This window comes from Hevea brasiliensis, chromosome 2, assembly GCF_030052815.1.
Source record: "Hevea brasiliensis isolate MT/VB/25A 57/8 chromosome 2, ASM3005281v1, whole genome shotgun sequence".
NCBI classification, from domain to species: domain Eukaryota; kingdom Viridiplantae; phylum Streptophyta; class Magnoliopsida; order Malpighiales; family Euphorbiaceae; genus Hevea; species Hevea brasiliensis.
Genome location: NC_079494.1, coordinates 100,143,520 through 100,164,342, shown reverse-complemented (window position 1 = coordinate 100,164,342; position 20,823 = coordinate 100,143,520). Strand labels below are relative to the sequence as shown.

The window sequence follows — 20,823 nt, the reverse complement described above, 5'->3', positions numbered from 1 at the left end:
AACTAGTATGCTTAGATCTTTTATCTTCTTTGCAAGCACATTTGTGAGTGCATCAAACTGGGCATTGATGATGTTGAATGAATGAAGATCATACATCTCAGCTGCTTGCTTCTTTTGAGTTGGAGCTAGCCTTCTTGGACTACTCCAAAGATGAGTGTTTTTTGCAATTTTCTCTAAAAGCTCATAAGTTTTATCCTCATACTTCATGATGAACTCTCCTCCAATTTGAGCATCAATGATCCCTCTGATAGCAGGAGTAACATTTGTATAGAAATTCTAATTTATGACCCATTTAGGAATGGCATGATGTGGACATTGTCTCTCTAACTCCTTCCATCTCATCAATGACTCATAAAGAGTCTCATCCTCTCTAGGTCGAAAAGCAGTCATTTGATTCCTTAACTCTTGAGTTTTTCCAGGTGGGAAATATTAGGCAAGAAATGCATCAGTAAGCTCCCCCCAATTTGTGATTGAATTGTGAGGTAGAGAATGAACCCAGTCCAATGCTTTATCCTTCAAAGAGAATGGAAACAATTTCAGCCTTGCTACATAATCAGACACTCCTAGTTGCTTTTTCATGTCACAGATCATAGCAAACTTCTTAAAATGGGTATGAGGATTATCTGAAGGATGACCCCCAAATTGAGAATCTTGAATCATCTAAAGTACCCCATAATCCATCTTATAGCTATTTGCATCAATTCTTGGTCTTGCTATGCTCTCTCTCAAATCATCAAAATGAGGGAATGCATGATCCATCATACTTCCCCTAGATAAATTATTATGAATAATTTCTTCTCCACAAGCATCATTCTCATTGTTCTGATTATTTACATCATTACCACTACCAATTCTAACTCTTCCCTGAACCATTTCTGTCTTAAGTTTAGCTACTCTCAAAGCTTCTTTTCTTCTTCTGGTTTCTTTCTTGTTGGCTTTATGAAACTTCTCAGTTTCTGGATTGAATAAAAAAGATGTATCTCTTGTGCTTTTGTCTCTTTTCGTAAAAGATCAAAAAGTACCTAAAAGAACAACCAAACACAAAGTGAAAAGATAATAAAAATAAAAATCTATGGACAACTAAAATAATCAAGAATTTAATTTTAAACAAACAACTCCCTGGCAATAGTGCCAAAAACTTGATGTGGACCACCGTAAGTGCACATGTCATTCTAGTAGTATCGAAAAAAATATCGTTTCAATGAAGAGTTGTGTTTTCAATTGAATTTTTGATGTAAAATGAACTATACTAAAATTGTAATTTAGTCAAACAAATAAAGAAATTTTGAGAATTTGAATTTTAAAGTATGAAAATGCAAAACTAAATTCAAATAATGACTAATTTAATAATTAGCTAAATGAAAAAATTGAGAATATTAATAATGAAAATTAATAAAATGAAATTAAACTAAGCACTTAAAAGTAAAATTCCAAGCAACATTTGATAAAAGATGATTCCAAAGTAAAGGGTTCATATTCAAGTCAATTTGGGATTTTTCTAGATGGCCCAATCTATGAAATTTATGGGTTTAAAGGAGACCAGTTCTAAAATCCTTTGAAATCTCTTTCGAGTTAATCAAAGAGTGCCTTGATTAATTAAATTCTACTTTCGCGGAGTTTAAAATTAACCAAATCCCATTAAGTTCTTTGATCTATAAAACCCTCTTAATCCTTAGTCTAATTCTATATCTAAGCTAATTAAGTCTAATTCTTGATTATCTATCACGTGGTTTTCTCCTTTCGATCCTTCAACCAAGGATTAAGAACATAACTTAATGAGGCCATTCACTAAGCATGTAAATAAGTATACAAAAAATGGATTAAACTCATAAATTTCATTAAATTGGGATTAACTTAGTTCAAATTCACAAAAAATAACTCAAATATTACATCCCCAATCTAAAAAAATTACTCACAATCCATACTCATTACAAGAAAATCAAGGTAGAAGAAGGAATAAGATATGAAAAATAAACTAAAATTGAAAAACTAGATGTTTCGCGTAAAGAAATGGTAAAGAAGAAGAAGAATTCAAGCTGTTGTAGTTCAAAAATGGCATGTGCCTCTCTTTTCTCCTTTCCTTCTTTTTTTTTTTTATTTTTTTATTTTTTAATTCTTGCTCCCTCTTGCAAAAAGTGAGATAAGAATGATTTTATACCCCTGACAAAAACCCTAGGATGGGCTAAAAATGGTGTTTATGAGGTCACTATAAGTTTAAGTGTATTCCCTCTTTCAGCTAATTAATGAGAAAATGCATAGGCTGTGCAGTGCCTGTGCAGGATTTTGTGCAGAGCCAAGTCTAGAGAGGAGTAAAAACAGGTTTGCATAGCCATATAAATCCTTGTGCACATTTTAGCAAGCTCCAGAAGTTTTCCGCGATGCTGCAGTGGTAGTTGCATATGTTGTGTAAGTTTCGGCATGTTCTTGCAATTTTTCGATCAACTGCATAGGCAGGTGCACAGTTTTTGCATGAAGCTGTACAAGTTTCAACAAGTTTGGATTGTCTTTCGTGAGGGTGCACATGCTGTGCATGAAGCTGTGCAACTTTTGGCAATTCTTAGCTGTTTTTCTAGGTTCTCGTATAAGCAGGTGCACAGGTTGTGCACTACCTATGTAAACTTCAGCAAGTTTCAAAATTTCTTCTAATTTTTATGCACAACATAGGCTGTGTAGATTTTGACAGGTTTTAAAACCTTAAATTTTTAATCTTCATTTGAGCACTTTTGGACCTAGAATTTACTCTTCACTTGCACAAAATACTATTTTATCTACAAAATAAAGATAAAACTATAAATTAATTAAAAAATTAATATTTATAAAAAAATTAACTAAATAATTAATAAAATTAATTAAAATACTAATAAATAAATAAAATAATTATAAAATTTAATTTAAATGACTACATAGAATATATGTATAAAGATTAAAAGGCCAAAACTTAAAATTTCTTTATCCTTTTATTTAATAAAAAAAATAATTAGAGTATTTCCTGATTTAAATAACATTATTAAAATAATGAGTTTGTTTTCCCAGACCGTGAGCATTCCCCTTCTGCAATCACTTTTTGGATCTCTTAAAACTTGAAATGATTGCGTCCAAATTACCCCTTTTGTTGGGGCGGCTGAAAACATGCCTATTTGGCCGCAATAATTCAAATCCAATTAATTTGAACATTATTTTATAATTTTTAAACAATTAATTTTAATTAGAATTAAAATTTAAAATTTTATAATTTTAAAAATATTCTATTGTTATTAAAATAAGTTAAATTAATTTAATTCAAACATTATTACATAAAAAAATAATGATATTTAAAATAATAATAATATTTTTTTAGATATAATTAATTTTGATTAAAATTTAAAATTAAAATTTTATAATTTTAAAGAGTGCAACTATAAAAAGCTTAAAGTTATAAAGATAAATTTAATAACTAATAAATTAAATATTTATATCTAAATTTATGTATTTATTATATAAATATTTATTAATTTTATATAAATTTTAATATATATATTAAAATCATTTTAATATGAGATTGAGTTTATATTAAATATATTTAATTATATATATATATATATATATATATATATATATATATATATATATATATATATAAAATGAAAGTTAAAGTGAAATTAGGTGTTTAAAACTTAATTAAATTTTTTATAACAATTATTATTTTCTATTATTGCAATAAAAACTTATAAACGTAACTCAAAATTTCAATTCAGATGTGACAATGTCCTGATAGGGATAAGAAACCATTGCACAACTTGGCCAATGTGAAGATAATATTTAGTCTTTGAATGGGACAATTCTTGCCTTGGCAGTATGCATGGTCAAATCAACCCACTACGATTGGGATTCCATCACCCATTGAATAATCATATATTAAATTCAATTAATTTGATTTCATAAAATAATATATAAATTTTTTAAATTTATTAAATACAAATTTATGTATAAATGAATTTTTCATAAACTTTATTCAAATTATTTATTTCAAATAAGCTATGTAATTTAATTATTATTATTATCCATTTCCTTTTTTTGTTTCTTACTTTCATTGTATTTTTTAATGCAAACTTGAGATATATTTAACAACTCAATCAACGTAGGCCATCCTATTATTATGAGGAGTATTTATACAGGTGTGAGATACAAGTATTTATACACTATTGTACACGAAACAATAGTGTAATACAAGAACTATAGATAAGTGGTACAATGATATAGATAATCCTTATCGATATGCTAATCACATCACCAAGAGAATACAAAATGGAAATTTTTACAAGTAATCTGTACATAAAATTTTCAATGATACACGCTAAAAATTAATTATGTAACGTAATTAATAATTAATAAAACATAAAATTAGTGGAGTTTTTTCTATCACATATAAAAATAAAAAAAAATAGAATATTAGAGATGAATTGATGTATCTGTATTAATTATGATGGATTAGTGATTAGTGACAAATCTGTCACAAATCAATATTTTTATGAAAGATGTCTATTGCTAATCCATTTTTGATACTTGTGTTCTCCTGTAATGTATAAAGCTAAACTGTTATTTCTAGGACTAATTAATAATTTTTTTCATATTTATCTTCTCTCCTTAAATGTTTTTTAGTTTAACTTATTAAAATTAACTCATAAATATTAAAATTTAAGTTTATAAATATTTAAAATTATAAATAATTATCTATTTATTTAAAATACTCATAATCAGTTGGTATTTTTAACAAAAAAATAATTTATAAATATATTTATTATTAAAATGAATAAAAATTATTATTAAATAAAATATAATAAAATTTTAAAAAATTAAATGAGAATAATATAATAAAATATTTGATCAAAATAATTTACAAGCATAATACTTTTAAGCACTAAAATAAAAAGTTAATCACCTTTAATTTATTTTATTTATTTATTTTTATCTTATATATAAATCAGAAAATTATCCGTATTAATGTATGTGGCTATTTATAATTTTAATATATAAATAATCTTAATTTATATATTTTTTTTAATTTTCATTTATGACAATTAAAAAATATCTCATTTTTTAATAATTATTTCATATTTTATTTTTTATATATTTTATTTTTTTAATTAAATATTATTTATTTTTTATTAATTTTTTATCTTAAATTTTTTAATGAAGATTTCATAATAAAAATAATAAAAATATAGTAAATTAATAAAAATATTACTTGAAGCTATAGAATTATTTAAAATTGATTTAATCATATGATTATTTTTATCATTTTAAATATCAAAATTTTGTTATATAGGTAAAAAAGAGTAAAAGAAAATTAAATAGAGAACGTCATGTAATAAAACAATGCCATGTGGCAATACCTTAAAGAACAAGGTCACATGTTAATTTTTTAAAAATATTTTTTTATTTTTATATATATATATCTGAAAAATATCAATTAAGCTAAACTTATTTTTAAAATTTATAAGTCGATTGGCAAAGACGTTCTTAACGAATAAAACATCAAATTATAAAAAGAGAAAAATTAAGCACATCAAAGAAAATCATATAAAAGTGTACAAAAAAATGATGCAGACTCTTAAAAACGATATGTTTGTTTGCTACTTAAAGTGACGGAGGTGATGATATAAAAATTAAAATGTCCACTAGTTATATTAATCCTATAATCGGCAGATGTATTTGACTAACCAAATAATTTTTGATCAAGCATCTTTATTCAAGTTTAATTTCTTTTTTTTTTGTTTTATTTTGTTTTTACCACAACATTATATACATTTTAAATAAATAATAATTTAATATTATTAATTTTTTTTTTAGGAATCAATATTATTAAATTTACTTTAGACTAAGTAGCTTGTAATATCTGATTCTGTCTGTGAGTAATATTGCGGTTCCAGGCCCAAAGTTACTAAAATATGGAAGCAGTAAATTTTCAGGTCCCGTCTTATTTATTTCTCCAATTCAGATGGAGCTGCAGTAAGCTCAAGTCTTCATTCATAGAAACAGAAAGAAACAGAGAGTTTGAATAGGCATGGAAACACAAACAGCCTCTAAATTTCATGTCCTACTAGTTCCTTACCCTGGCCAAGGCCATGTAAATCCCATGACGCAATTCGCTAGGCGCTTGGTTTCCAAAGGGCTTGAAGCCACCCTTGTTGTTTCCATTTTCATTGCCAAATCCATGAAGCTTGGCTCCTCCGTCGGCCCTGTGCAGCTCGATGTAATTTCCGACGGCTATGATGATGGTGGCTTTCCAAAAGCTAACAGTGTCGACACCTATCTTGAGCGGCTGAAGGCCGCCGGTTCAAGAACCCTGGCGGACCTCATCATGAAGTATGAGAAGACCCCGAACCCTATTGACTGTGTGATATATGAACCTTTCTTGCCTTGGGCCTTAGATGTTGCCAAGGAATTTGGGTTGCTGGGAGCTGCCTTTTTCACTCAGCCATGTGCGGTTGATTATATTTACTACAATATTCAGCATAACTTGCTTTCACTGCCAATTTCTTCAACCCCAGTGTCGATTCCAGGATTGCCTTTGCTTGAGTTGCGAGACTTGCCATCGTTCGCGCGTTTGCCAGATTCATATCCTGCTTACGCTGAGATGCTCATAAGTCAGTTCTCTAACGCAGATAAAGCTGATTTTGTACTCATCAACACTTTCTACAAGCTAGAGCCTGAGGTAAGTTTATAATTTTATATGCTTTTTGTCTTCATGAACTACTGGAAACGATGATTTAATCAACTACAAAATTTGTATCTAAATTTGTATCTTATTAACAGGCGGTGGATACAATGTCTAAAGTTTGTCCTGTGCTCACAATTGGACCGACAGTTCCATCAATTTACTTGGACAAGCGGATTGAAGATGATGATGATTATGGTGTTGACCTCTTTCCATTAGATGCCTCTGTTTCAAGCAATTGGCTCAGCAGTAAGCCAGAAAGGTCAGTGGTTTATCTGTCCTTTGGCAGTCTCTCTGGTTTAAGTGACAACCAAATGGAGGAACTTTTGTGGGGTTTAAAGAGAAGCAATTTCTATTTCTTGTGGGTAATTAGGGCTACTGAGGAAGCAAAACTACCCAAAACATTCAAGGAAAATTTGGGTGATAAGGGCCTTATAGTGAACTGGAGTTGTCAAGTAAAACTGCTAACCAACAAAGCTGTGGGATGCTTTCTGACCCATTGTGGTTGGAACTCAACAATTGAGGCAATAAGCTTGGGTGTGCCTATGGTGGCAATGCCATTATGGAGCGACCAACCGGCGAATGCCAAACTTGTGGAGGATGTTTGGAAGGTGGGAATTAGAGTTAAGGTTGATGAGGAAAAAGGGATTGTGCTAAGAGATGAGATTGAGTTCTGCATAAGAGAAATAATGGAGGGTGAAAAAGGGAAAGAGGTGAAGAAGAATGTTGAGAAATGGAGTGAGTTGGCCATTGAGGCTGTTAGTGAAGGTGGGACTTCTGATAAGAATATTGATCAATTAGTATCAAAATTGGTAAAGACTTGAATTAAGAGTACTTGGTGCTTCATTAGGCTATATTATGCATATTGGATTTGTTATTATTGGTTAAAAATTAGAAACAACAAAATGGTATCAAACCATTAAGGTTATGTTATTATTATTATTATTATTATTATTATTATTATTATTATTATTATTATTATTATTATAGTTTTTTTTTTATTATAATAGGCTCCTACTAGAACTCAAACTCTGAGACTTGCCTCTCGAATAATAATGACTCAACTTAGCTATATAATTTCTTTTGGTTGTGTTGATCACAAAATAATAAATCTTAAATTTGAAAGTTTAACACTTCAAATAGAGCAACAAAATTGAGATTTATAAAGAAAAGGATCGTATATGTTTTTGAACAAACATGTTTTTGATATATATATATATATATATATATATATATATATATATATATATATATATATATATATATTGTTTATGATAAAGAAAGTAATAATGGAGATGAAAGCATATATATTTTGTATATCTCTTTTATGTGTGCTACAGGTCTATATATACAAGTATAAGCGAGTAAAAAATAGAAAAAGAGTTAGTAACAGAAATAATGCCTCCATTAAAGCCTAAACTAAGGCCCGTATTACTGGGTCAATGTACAAATTGATAGTTGTATTCTAACATCCCCCCTCAAAATCAAGTAGGCAAAGTATCTGCTAATTTGAGTTTGTTAGATAAGTCGTGAAACCACCCAGGTGGATGAGCTTTGGTGAAGATATCTATTGTTTAATCAATAGAAGAAACTGAAATGAGATGAAGAGTGCCACTAGTGAGATGATGATGAATAAAATGGCAATCAATCTCAATGTGTTTGATATGTTCATGGAAAACATCATTGTGGGCAATCTGGATCGCACTTTGATTGTCACAATAGATGTTTGTAGCAGCATTAGATTGGGAGACACCTATATCTTGCAATAGCCATCTTAACTAGAGAAGTTCAAAAGTAGTGTTCGCGAGTGCCCTATACTTTGCTCTTGTGCTAGAGAGAGAAACTATTGTTTGCTTCTTACTATGCCCTATACTATTATTTGTTTCATATCCTATTGTCTATTAGTAGGATCACCAGCCCAGTCAGCATCAAAATATGCTTTTAGTTTAAGTAATAACTGAGCAGAAAAATGAAGGCCATGGAACAAAGTACCTTTGATGTATCGAAGGATACAAAATACAACTGTAAAGTGAGAAGTGTGTGGAGCAACCATAAACTGGCTAACAATATGAACTGCATATGCTATGTCTAGACGAGTGGCAGTGAGATAGATAAGACTCCCAACCAAATGCCTATAAAGAATAGGATCATCCCTCCATCCATAGGTGAAAGTTTGACATTTGTCTCAAGAGGAGTATTAGTAGTCTTATTATCTGTCAAACTTACTTGCAATAGAAGATCAGTGGCATATTTAACTTGAGACAAATAATAACTTGTATTGTCAGAATAAACTTCTAACCTAAGGAAATAACTCAAATAACCAAGGTCCTTTATTTCGAACTGAGTACCAAGAAACTTTTTCACATTTGCAATACCTTGCAAATCATCCCCAGTGATGATCATATCATCCGCATATAACAATAAGAGAGTATATCCCTTATTAGTCTTACGAACAAAGAGAGCAGTATCAAAAGAGCTAGGATAAAAGCCCAATTTGCTAATTAGAGCTGAATTTTGCAAACCATGCTTTAGATGCCTGTTTAAGGCCATATAAATCTTTTTGAAGATGGCAAACCTTACCAGGTGGATGATCATTGTAACACCCCTTACCCGTCTACAGTGTAGCCGAGCAAGGTGTGTCACACGGACTGCCGGAGCACTTAATTTTATCATATTTCATTACAGTTCTTGATTTACTTGTTCAAAAACTTTATCTGAGGTTTAGGCTATTTTTACTGTTTATCAAAATCTGAAAAATTTGGAAATTTCAAAAATTTGAACCATAATCCGACAAAGTGTCGGCTGTAATTTGGACTAACAGTTCTTCTGAACCTGCCAAAAACAAATTCAATATATACTCAAATTCATAACTCAGATTATCTCAAAGCATTCTCAACATTTTCTCAAACTCAGATTCAGTATTAAAATTTCTTAAACTTAATCTCATTCAGAATCATTATGATTAGATAATCAACTCAAATATCAGAATTCTTATATTTCATTAACTTATATAATTTGTCAACTAAATTACATAAGTTTGTCAAGTACAGGATATACAATTAATTTACAATATACTTAGAATGAACAAAATACATAACATGTGTAATTATGAGCCCTATCTACATGCATTGTTGAGGAGGTGACAACCTTAAATTCTTCTGACACTTTTGCAGATCTGGACTCCAAAAATCTCAGTCGACAGTCTACTGGTTTTACCTTCAGTACCTGCGCGAGGAAGCAATTCCATATCGCTAAGCATTTCTACTTAGTGGTGCAATAGTATAACCAGAAATAATATATACAAATAAAGAAAGAAATAAATCATAATTCGGATATCCAGGAATTAATTATTCTAACTGTATTGTATTTTAAGTCTCTACGGTTTTGCAAATTGTATTTTTGTTATGTTTCTATTGCTAATTTCTTTTACTCATTTCATTCAATGCTTAATTTAATTGTACTAAAATTTCTGTATACTTAACTTAACTGCCTGAATTGAATAATGTTTTAATTGACTGCTCGTGTAGCCTATACAATGACCAGACTGGATAAACGGATATACTAGCACTGGGTACCTAGTACCTCGGGCCGTCACACCATCGGTCACAAAGTATCTCCCGGTGTGCAAACAGTATGACTAAAAAGCCATATAATCAATCAGGCATTAAGTCGAGTATAATAACACAATCTGTAAAGCCATAGGCTATTAAAATCAATATATGGCATAATAAGCTAGAAAACACAGTACGGCGTGAAACCATTTACAGAACAGCTGTCAGAATCCTATTGGCATGCTAACCTATCCAAACTAGTCAACTAGGCAAACTAGGGCATATTACAAGATTAAATATTTATTTTTAGGGTTTACTGGTCATTGTACAATTCACTAGTAAATGAAAATGTTGACCTTTTCATACATCATGGATAAGTTGATTCTAGTATCAACATGTCACAATTCGCATTTCAATGTGCTACCAATATAGTGCAATTTATAATTCTCACAAGTTGGCATTTATTGCCAAATTACTTCAAGGCTTCATTGTATGTTAATGTCAAATTTTTAGTTTTAGTGTGCTAGATTGGTCTAGCTTAATGTCCTATTTCCCTTAGTTTTTAGCTTCTGGTCAAAGAAGCAAAATTGTATCTCTATGTCTTATTAAACTTTTGGCACAAATTTTAAGTCATTCTGAGTTGTATAGACTAAGATATGGTCAATTTACTAAAACTGGACAGATTGCATCTTTAGTGCAAAATTTGGTCAATTTTAGGTCAAATTCAGTTCTGGCAGTTTTGGTACTCTAACTTGAGCAAGCAATTTGACTTGGTTTTGGTCATTTCTAGGCTTTGGTGTCTTCATAAGAATTGTAGCTCTATGTCTAAGCTTTCCATGGTATAAATTTAGGTTATTTGGACCTGTTTTGAGTGAGTTATGGTTATTTTAGTGACTACTATTCATATGGTCAAATTCTGGGTTGCAATGGTTCTGGACAATTTTGTTACCTCAAATTGTGCAAGCAATTTGACTTAGTAAATGATATTTCTGGGTTCTGTGATCTTCACCAAAGTTGTAGCTCTATGTCTAAGCTTTCCAATGATATAAATTTTAGGTCATTTGGACATGTTTTGAGTGAGTTATGGCCAAAATACTGGCTACTGTTCAAATAGTCAGTTTTCAGGTTTGCAAGGTTGCAAATCCAGATTTGGTCATTTCTTTAGGTCATTTCTAAGAAAAATTTTGGCATAACTTCTACATGAAAATTGGTCCATTACAAGTCAAATTTTACCTCCAATTGGCCTCATACCAATTGGGATCACACATTTTTATTTATGGCTCAAATTATCTTATGTTTTCAACACAACACAACCTGCACATGAAATAACACTTCCAATTGTCATTCCTCCTCCTCCCAAAACTACAATTCTGAATTCATGGCACTTCTATATCATTCATCACATCTCAATTTTGTCATTTTGGGCAGAATATACCAATCCTCAATACACCAAATACAATCCTAATTCACAAAGTCAAAGTTCACATAATTTAAACATGAAATCACCTAATGTGGCATGGAATTAAAAAACTCCCTAGATCCTTGGGCTTTGGGGAAAGTTTTCTTTGGAGAATGGCACTGCATTCCTCTGTTAAGGCTACAGTTTCATGATCTTCAAGTCTCCTCTTGTTTGAGAGAATCTCTTTCAAGAACTTTGCATAAGAAGATATTTAGAAAAGAGCGTCAATAAAAGGTACATTGATGTATAGCTTCTTCAGAACTTCTAAGAACTTCCCAAATTGTTTGTCCAATCTAGCTTTTTGAAACCTTTGTGGAAAAGAAAGTTGTGGCTTGTAAGGCTCTGGAGGTATATATTTCTTTTCTTTCTCTTCAACCTCCTCTTTACTTTTCCTTGAACTCTCTTCCTTTTCACTCTCTTGTTTCTCACTTTTCTCAACATCTTCCTCATTTTCTCTCTCCTCACATTTTTCACTCTTCTCATTATGTACTATTTTACCACTCCTCAGTGTAATGGCATGACGTTGCTCCATTGGGCTTTTTGTCTGACTAGGAAGTTTACCCATAGATTTGGTACATGAGGAGCTTATTTATTATGCAATATAATTTTCTAGCATCCTATTTTATGTTTGCATTTGTTCCATCCTTGCCTTTATCTCTCTTATCTCTTCATCATGCTTAGTTTGGTTAGCAAGAATTTATTGTAGCAGAGCTTCAGTTGTAGAACCTTGTTCTTACGGTCTAGTTGGAGGTGGAGAACTAGTATTTGGTGGTTGTCTATGTTGTTGGTATTGTTGCACTTGTTGCTTTGATGGAAAACCTTGAGTTAGCGCTTGGTTTTGTTAATTCTCCCATGAAAAATTTGGATGGTTCTTCTAAGCTGGATTATATGTCTGAGAGTAAGGATTTCCATCTGTTTTTGCCCATAATTTCCGAAATAAGAAACTTGTTCACTAGAAGATTCATTGCCATATGAAGGATAATTTACTCCACAACTCATTATTCTGTCAATATAAGCAACTTGTTAAGAACTTCTAGATGGGGATGAATTAACTAGTATGCTTAGATCTACTATCTTCTTTGCAAGCATATTTGTGAGTGCATCAAATTTGGCATTGATCATATTGAATGAATTAAGATCATACATCTCAGCTGCTTGCTTCTTTTGAGTTGAAGCTAGCCCTCTTGGACTACTCCAAAGATGAGTGTTTTTTGCAATTTTCTCTAAAAGCTCATAAGTTTTATTGTCATACTTCATGATGAACTCTCCTCCAATTTGAGCATCAATGATCCCTCTGACAGTAGGAGTAACATTTGTATAGAAATTCTAATTTATGATCTATTTAGGAATGGCATGATGTGGACATTGTCTCTCCAACTCCTTCCATCTCATCCATATCTTATAAAGAGTCCTATCCTCTCTAGGTCGAAAAGCAGTCATTTGATTCCTTAACTCTTGAGTTCTTCCAAGTGGGAAATATTAGGCAAGAAACACATCAGTAAGCTCCTCCCAATTTGTGATTGAATTGTGAGGTAGAGAATCAACCCAATCCAATGCTTTATCCTTCAAAGAGAATGGAAACAATTTCAGGCTTGCTACATCATCAAACACTCCTAGTTGCTTTTTCATGTCACAGATCATAGCAAACTTCTTAATATGTGTATGAGGATTTTCTGAAGGATGACCCCCAAATTGAGAATCTTGAATCATCTGAAGTACCCCATAATCCATCTTATAGCTATTTGCATCAATTCTTGGTCTTGCTATGCTCTCTCTCAAATCATCAAAATGAGGGAATGCATGATCCATCGTACTTCCCCTAGATAAATTAGTATGAACAATTTCTTCTGCACAAGCATCATTCTCATTGTTTTGATTATTTACATCATTACCACTACCAATTCTAACTCTTCCCTCAGCCATTTCTGTCTTAACTTCAGCTACTCTCAAAGCTTCTTTTCTTCTTTTTGTTTCTTTTTTGTTGGCTCTATGAAACTTCTCAATTTCTGGATTGAATAAAAAAGGTGTATCTCTTGTGCTTTTGTCTCTTTTCATAAAAGATCAAAAAGTACCTAAAAGAACAATCAGACACAAAGTGAAAAGATAATAAAAATAAAAATCTATAGACAACTAAAGTAATCAAGAATTTAATTTTAAACAAACAACTCCCTAGCAAGAGTGCCAAAAACTTGATGTGGACCACCGCAAGTGCACATGTCATTCTAGTAGTATCAGAAAAAATATCGTTTTCATGAAGAGTTGTGTTTTCAATTGAATTTTTGATGTAAAATAAACTATACTAAAATTATAATTTAATCAAACAAATAAAAAAAATTTGAGAATTTGAATTTTAAAGTATGAAAATGTAAAACTAAATTCAAATAATGACTAATTTAATAATTGGCTAAATAAAAAAATTGAGAATATTAATAATGAAAATTAATAAAATGAAATTAAACTAAGCATTCAAAAGTAAAATTCCAAGCAACATTTGATAAAAGATGATTCCAGAGTTAAGGGTTCATATTCAAGTCAATTTGGAATTTTCCTAGATAGCCCAATCTATGAAATTTATGGGTTTAAAGGAGACCAGTTTTAAAATCCTTTGAAATCTCTTTTGAGTGAATCAAAGAGTGCCTTGATTAATTAAATTCTACTTTCGCGAAGTTTAAAATTAACCAAATCCCATTAGGTTCTTTAGTCTATAAAACTCTCTTAATCCTTAATCTATTTTTAGATCTAAGCTAATTAAGTCCAATTTCTTGATTATCTATCACGTGGTTTTCTCCTTTCGATTCTTCAACCAAGGATTAAGAACATAACTTAATGAGGCCATTCACTGAGCATGTAAATAAGTATACAAAAAATGGATTAAACTCATAAATTTCATTAAATTGGGATTAACTTAGTTCAAATCTACAAAAAATAACTCAAATATTACATCCCCAATCTAAAAAAATTACTCATGATCCGTGCTCATTACAAGAAAATGAAGGTAGAAGAAGGAATAAAACATGAAAAATAAACTAAAATTGAAAAACTAGATGTTTGGCGTAAAGAAATGGTAAAGAAGAAGAAGAATTCAAATTGTTGTAGTTTAAAATTGGCATGTGCCTCTCTTTTCTCCTTTCCTTCTTTTTTTTTTTTTTTTTTTTTTTTTTTTAAATTCTTGCTCCCTCTTGCAAAAAGTGAGATAAGAATGATTTTATACCCCTTGACAAAAACTCTAGGATGGGCTAAAAATGGTGTGTATGAGGTCATTATAAGTTTAAGTGCATTCCCTCTTTCAGCTAATTAATGAGAAAGTACACAGGTTGTGCAGTGCCTGTGCAGGATCTTGTGAAGAGCCAAGTCTAGAGAGGAGTAAAAACAGGTTTGCATAGCCATGTAGGTCCTTGTACACATTTTAGCAAGCTCCAGAAGTTTTCCGCGATGCTGTATTGGTAGTTGCATAGGTTGTACAAGTTTCGGCATGTTCTTGCAATTTTTCGATCAACTGCATAGGCAAGTTCACAGTTTTTGCATGAAGCTGTGCAATTTTCAAAAAGTTTGGATTGTCTTTCGTGAAGGTGCACATGCTGTGCATGAAGTTGTGCAACTTTTGACAATTCTTAGCTGTTTTTCTAGGTTCTCACATAAGAAGGTGCACAGGTTTACCTATGTAACTTTCAGCAAGTCTCAAAATTTTCTTCTAATTTTTATGCACAAGTTGCATAGGCTGTGTAGATTTTGATAAGTTTTAAAACCTTAAATTTTTAATCTTCATTTTAGTACTTTTGGACCTAGAATTTACTCCTCACTTGTACAAAATACTATTTTATCTACAAAATAAAGATAAAATTATAAATTAATATTTATAAAAAAATTAACTAAATAATTAATAAAATTAATTAAAATGACTAATAAATAAATAAAATAATTATAAAATTTAATTTAAATGACTACATGAAATATATGTATAAAGATTAAAAGGCTAAAACTTAAAATTTCTTTATCCTTTTATTTAATAAAAAAAAATAATTAGAGTATTTCCTGATTCAAATTTATAAACGTATCTCAAAATTTCAATTCAGATGTGACAATGTCCTTATAGGGATAAGAAACCATTGCACAACTTCGCCAATGTGAAGATAATATTTAGTCTTTGAATGGGACAACTCTTGCCTTGCAGCATGGTCAAATCAACCCACCACGATTTGGATTCCATCACCCATTGAATAATCATATATTAAATTCAATTAATTTGATTTCATAAAATAATATATAAATTTTTTAAATTTATTAAATACAAATTTATGTATAAATGAATTTTCATAAACTTTATTCAAATTATTTATTTCAAATAAGCTATGTAATTTAATTATTATTATTATCCATTTCCTTTTTTTTTTCTCTTACTTTCATTGTATTTTTTAATGCAAATTTGAGATATATTTAACAACTCAATCAACGTAAGCCATTTTATTATTATAAGGAGTATTTATACAGGTGTGAGATACAAGTGATACACAGGTAACAGAATTGTACGCGAAACAATAGTGTGGTACAAGAACTATAGACAAGTGGTACAATGATATAGATAATCCTTATCGATATGCTAATCACATCACCAAGAGAATACAAAACGGAAATTTTTACAAGTAATCTATACATAAAATTTTCAACGGTACACACTAAAAATTAATAGTATAACGTAATTAATAATTAATAAAACATAAAATTAGTGTGGAGTTTTTTCTATCACAGATAAAAAAAAAAGAATATTAGTGTTGAGTTGATGTATCTGTATTAATTATGACAGATTAATAATAAATTCATTACAAATTAATATTTTTATGACAGATATCTACCGTTAATCTATTTTTGATACTTATATTTTTTTATAATATTAATTATTAGACGTGTGTATAAAGCTGTTGTTTCTAGGACTAATTAATAATTTTTTCCATATCTATCTTCTCTCCTTAGATGTTATTTGGTTTAACTTATTAAAATTAACTCATAAACACTAAAATTTGAACTTGTAAATATTTAAATTTTTAAATAATTACCTATTTATTTAAAGTACTCATACTCAGTTGATGTTTTTAATAAAAAATAACTTATAAGCATATTTATTATTAAAATAATTAAAAATATTATTAAATGAAATATGATAAAATTTTAAAAATTAAATAAAGATAATATAGTAAAATATTTTATCAAACTAATTTACAAATATAATACTTTTAAGCACTAAAATAAAAAGTTAGTCACCTTTAACTTATTTTATTTATTTATTTATGTCTTATATATAAATCAGAAAATTACCCATACTAATGCATGTGGTTATTTATAATTTTAATATGTAAATAATCTTAATTTATATTTTTTTAATTTTCATTTATGACAATTAAAAAATATCTCATTTTTTAATAATTATTTCATATTTTATTTTTTTAATTAAATATTATTTATTAATTTTTGTATCTTAAATTTTTTAATGAAGATTTCATAATAAAAATAATAAAAATATAAGAAATTAATAGAAATATTACTTAAAGATATAGAATCATTTAAAGTTGATTTAATTATATAATTATTTTTATCATTTTAAATATCAAAATTTTGTTATATAGGTAAAAAAGAGTAAAAGAAAATTAAATAGAGAACGTCATACAACAAAATAATGCCATATGACAATACTATGAAGAACAATGTTACATGTCAATTTTTTAAAAATATTTTTTTATTTTTATATATATATCTGAAAAATATTAATTAAACTAAACTTATTTTTAAAATTTATAAGCCGATTGGCAAAGACGTTCTTAACGAATAAAACATCAAATTATAAAAAGAGAAAAATTAAGCACACCGAAGAAAATCATACAAAAGTGTAAAAAAAATATGCAGACTCTTAAAAACGATATGTTTGTTTGCTACTTAAAGTGACGGAGGTGATGATATAAAAATTAAAATGTCCACTAGTTATATTAATCCTATAATCGGCAGATGTATTTGACTAACCAAATAATTTTTGATCAAGCATCTTTATTTAAGTTTAATTTCTTTTTTTTTGTTTTATTTTGTTTTTACCACAACATTATATACATTTTAAATAAATAATAATTTAATATTGTTAATTTTTTTTTTTAGGAATCAATATTATTAAATTTACTTTAGAATAAGTAGCTTGTAATATCTGATTCTGTCGGTGAGTAATATTGCGGTTCCATGCCCAAAGTTATTAAAAGACGGAAGCAGTAAATTTTCAGGTCCCGTCTTATTAATTTCTCCAATTCAGATGGAGCTGCAGTAAGCTCAAGTCTTCATTCATAGAAACAGAAAGAAATAGAGAGTTTGAATAGGCATGGAAACACAAACAGCCTCTAAATTTCATGTCCTACTAGTTCCTTTCCCTGGCCAAGGCCATGTAAATCCCATGATGCAATTCGCTAGGCGCTTGGTTTCCAAAGGGCTTGAAGCCACCCTTGTTGTTTCCATTTTCATTGCCAAATCCATGAAGCTTGGCTCCTCCGTCGGCCCTGTACAGCTCGATGTAATTTCCGACGGCTATGATGATGGTGGCTTTCCAAAAACTAACAGTTTCGACACCTATCTTGAGCGGCTGAAGGCCGCCGGTTCAAGAACCCTGGCGGACCTCATCATGAAGTATGAGAAGACCCCGAACCCTATTGACTGTGTGATATATGAACCTTTCTTGCCTTGGGCCTTAGATGTTGCCAAGGAATTTGGGTTGCTGGGAGCTGCCTTTTTCACTCAGCCATGTGCGGTTGATTATATTTACTACAATATTCAGCATAAGTTGCTTTCACTGCCAATTTCTTCAACCCCAGTGTCGATTCCAGGATTGCCTTTGCTTGAGTTGCGAGACTTGCCATCGTTCGTGCGTTTGCCAGATTCATATCCTGCCAACGCTGAGATGCTCATAAGTCAGTTCTGTAACGCAGATAAAGCTGATTTTGTACTCATAAACACTTTCTACAAGCTAGAGCCTGAGGTAAGTTTATAATTTTATATGCTTTTTGTCTTCATGAACTACTGGAAATGATGATTTAATCAACTTCAAAATTTGTATCTAAATTTGTATCTTATTAACAGGCGGTGGATACAATGTCTAAAGTTTGTCCTGTGCTCACAATTGGACCGACAGTTCCGTCAATTTACTTGGACAAGCGGATTGAAGATGATGATGATTATGGTGTTGACCTCTTTCCATTAGATGCCTCTGCTTCAAGCAATTGGCTCAGCAGTAAGCCAGAAAGGTCAGTGGTTTATCTGTCCTTTGGCAGTTTCTCTGGTTTAAGTGACAACCAAATGGAGGAACTTTTGTGGGGTTTAAAGAGAAGCAATTTCTATTTCTTGTGGGTAATTAGGGCTACTGAGGAAGCAAAACTACCCAAAACATTCAAGGAAAATTTGGGTGATAAGGGCCTTATAGTGAACTGGAGTTGTCAAGTAAAACTGCTAACCAACAAAGCTGTGGGATGTTTTCTGACCCATTGTGGTTGGAACTCAACAATTGAGGCAATGAGCTTGGGTGTGCCTATGGTGGCAATGCCATTATGGAGCGACCAACCGGTGAATGCCAAACTTGTGGAGGACGTTTGGAAGGTGGGAATTAGAGTTAAGGTTGATGAGGAAAAAGGGATTGTGCCAAGGGATGAGATTGAGTTCTGCATAAGAGAAATAATGGAGGGTGAAAAAGGGAAAGAGGTGAAGAAGAATGTTGAGAAATGGAGTGAGTTGGCCATTGAGGCTGTTAGTGAAGGTGGGACTTCTGATAAGAATATTGATCAATTCGTATCAAAATTGGTAAAGACTTGAATTAAGAGTACTTGGTGCTTCATTAGGCTATATTATGCATATTGGATTTGCTTAGTCCTTTTCCTTGCATAATAAGAGATGATTCAGTGTGTCTGAAGTATTCCACATTTATGAATTCTGAGGAGAATTGATCATGTAGCCTTATGATTGCTTTGCAGATAAACTGTTTGCAGTTTAACGTGAAGGAATTAATTAGTACTCACATCACTATTGTAGTTTTTGCGGATTTTTCATGTTTTGTTCCACCTTCGTCCGGCTAAATGCCTCTTTGTAATGCACTTCTTGTAATCAATATTTTTATAATTGTCAAAAAATAATGAAAAAGAACAAAGAATATGTGCTCCTTGAGGTCTGATTAAATTTGCTTGAGATCAAGTTGCATTTAAAATTAAGCTTTTTTTTAAGATAAACTGAAATTTTATTGAAAATTAAACATAAGAAAAAAAAACTTTATACGTAGTACCATATATAAGTCCAAGTCATCAAGTTTTTCTCGTACACCCAACCTACATACTACATGCTCAATGAAAAAACTTGGTACCCATTACAGAAAGCATAAAATATCACCAAGAGAAAAAAGCAAAATTTAAGCAACATCAAAACGAAACATGGGCCTATAACCATTAACCACAAGCACCCAAAGACCCAACACAAACAGACTAGAAAACACATTTTTTTGGGAATATCTAGATATCCCCCGCCCCCTGTTTTAAGATTGGATGAAAGATTAATCTTTTTGGGTCATTGTGATTTTATTAAAGCCCTCCTCATGAATGGCAAGTCCACTACTTCAACTTGCATCCAAGTGTGGGGCACAAGTGCCCAAAACATCTCGAGCAACTCTTTATGGGTCTAGAAAACACTTTTTAATGCACTAAAAAAAAGTGAAACCTTGTTCTAGAAATACACATTTCACATCTTCTGTGATTGCTTTTAAACTATAAGTCTATGAAAAAAAAAAAAAATCCCTTTCCTTTGGCGGTGAAATGTATTGATTTCCTCCTAAGAAGAATCATTGAGCAAAATAATAAAACAAAAAAACCCAAAATCTCCATTTGGACATGAACTTTTTTTTTAATAAAAAAATAGAATCAATTGATTTCCACAATACCAAATCAATAGCTTTTTGTAAATCAATGTTGAATAGAACTCCTACTTATTTTTTCGTTAGAATCTATTAAATGATAACTTCATTTGCAATCAACCACAACCTTGTACATAATTTAGGTTGTGTACATAATTTGGATATAGTACACATGAAATGGAAATTAAAGAAGCAAAGAAAG

At 30.5% G+C, this 20,823-nt stretch overlaps 3 protein-coding genes and 1 non-coding gene across 4 annotated transcripts; 3 read left to right on the top strand and 1 right to left on the bottom strand.

Annotated features, from left to right (window-relative positions):
* Positions 1-298: 298 nt before the first annotated feature.
* LOC131178141 (small nucleolar RNA R71) lies at positions 299-406 on the top strand. The gene has a single exon (XR_009147272.1). It is a non-coding gene; the product is annotated as a small nucleolar RNA R71 (small nucleolar RNA).
* A 5,565-nt stretch (positions 407-5,971) lies between these two features.
* Positions 5,972-7,675, top strand: LOC110638765 (UDP-glycosyltransferase 74F2-like). Its single transcript, XM_021789447.2, has 2 exons — positions 5,972-6,694; positions 6,796-7,675. Exons 1-2 carry the CDS (start codon positions 6,044-6,046, stop codon positions 7,519-7,521), a joined length of 1,377 nt encoding a protein of 458 aa, XP_021645139.2. The 5' UTR covers positions 5,972-6,043; the 3' UTR covers positions 7,522-7,675.
* Positions 7,676-12,730: 5,055 nt separating this feature from the next.
* LOC110638601 (uncharacterized) lies at positions 12,731-13,438 on the bottom strand. The gene is made up of 2 exons (XM_021789203.2): positions 13,200-13,438; positions 12,731-13,001 (listed from the first exon to the last, which is right to left on the bottom strand). Exons 1-2 carry the CDS (start codon positions 13,436-13,438, stop codon positions 12,731-12,733), a joined length of 510 nt encoding a protein of 169 aa, XP_021644895.2.
* Positions 13,439-17,981: 4,543 nt separating this feature from the next.
* Positions 17,982-19,897, top strand: LOC110638772 (UDP-glycosyltransferase 74F2). Its single transcript, XM_021789457.2, has 2 exons — positions 17,982-18,710; positions 18,812-19,897. The coding sequence occupies exons 1-2, from the start codon at positions 18,060-18,062 to the stop codon at positions 19,535-19,537; spliced, it is 1,377 nt and encodes a 458-aa protein (XP_021645149.2). The 5' UTR covers positions 17,982-18,059; the 3' UTR covers positions 19,538-19,897.
* Positions 19,898-20,823: the final 926 nt, after the last annotated feature.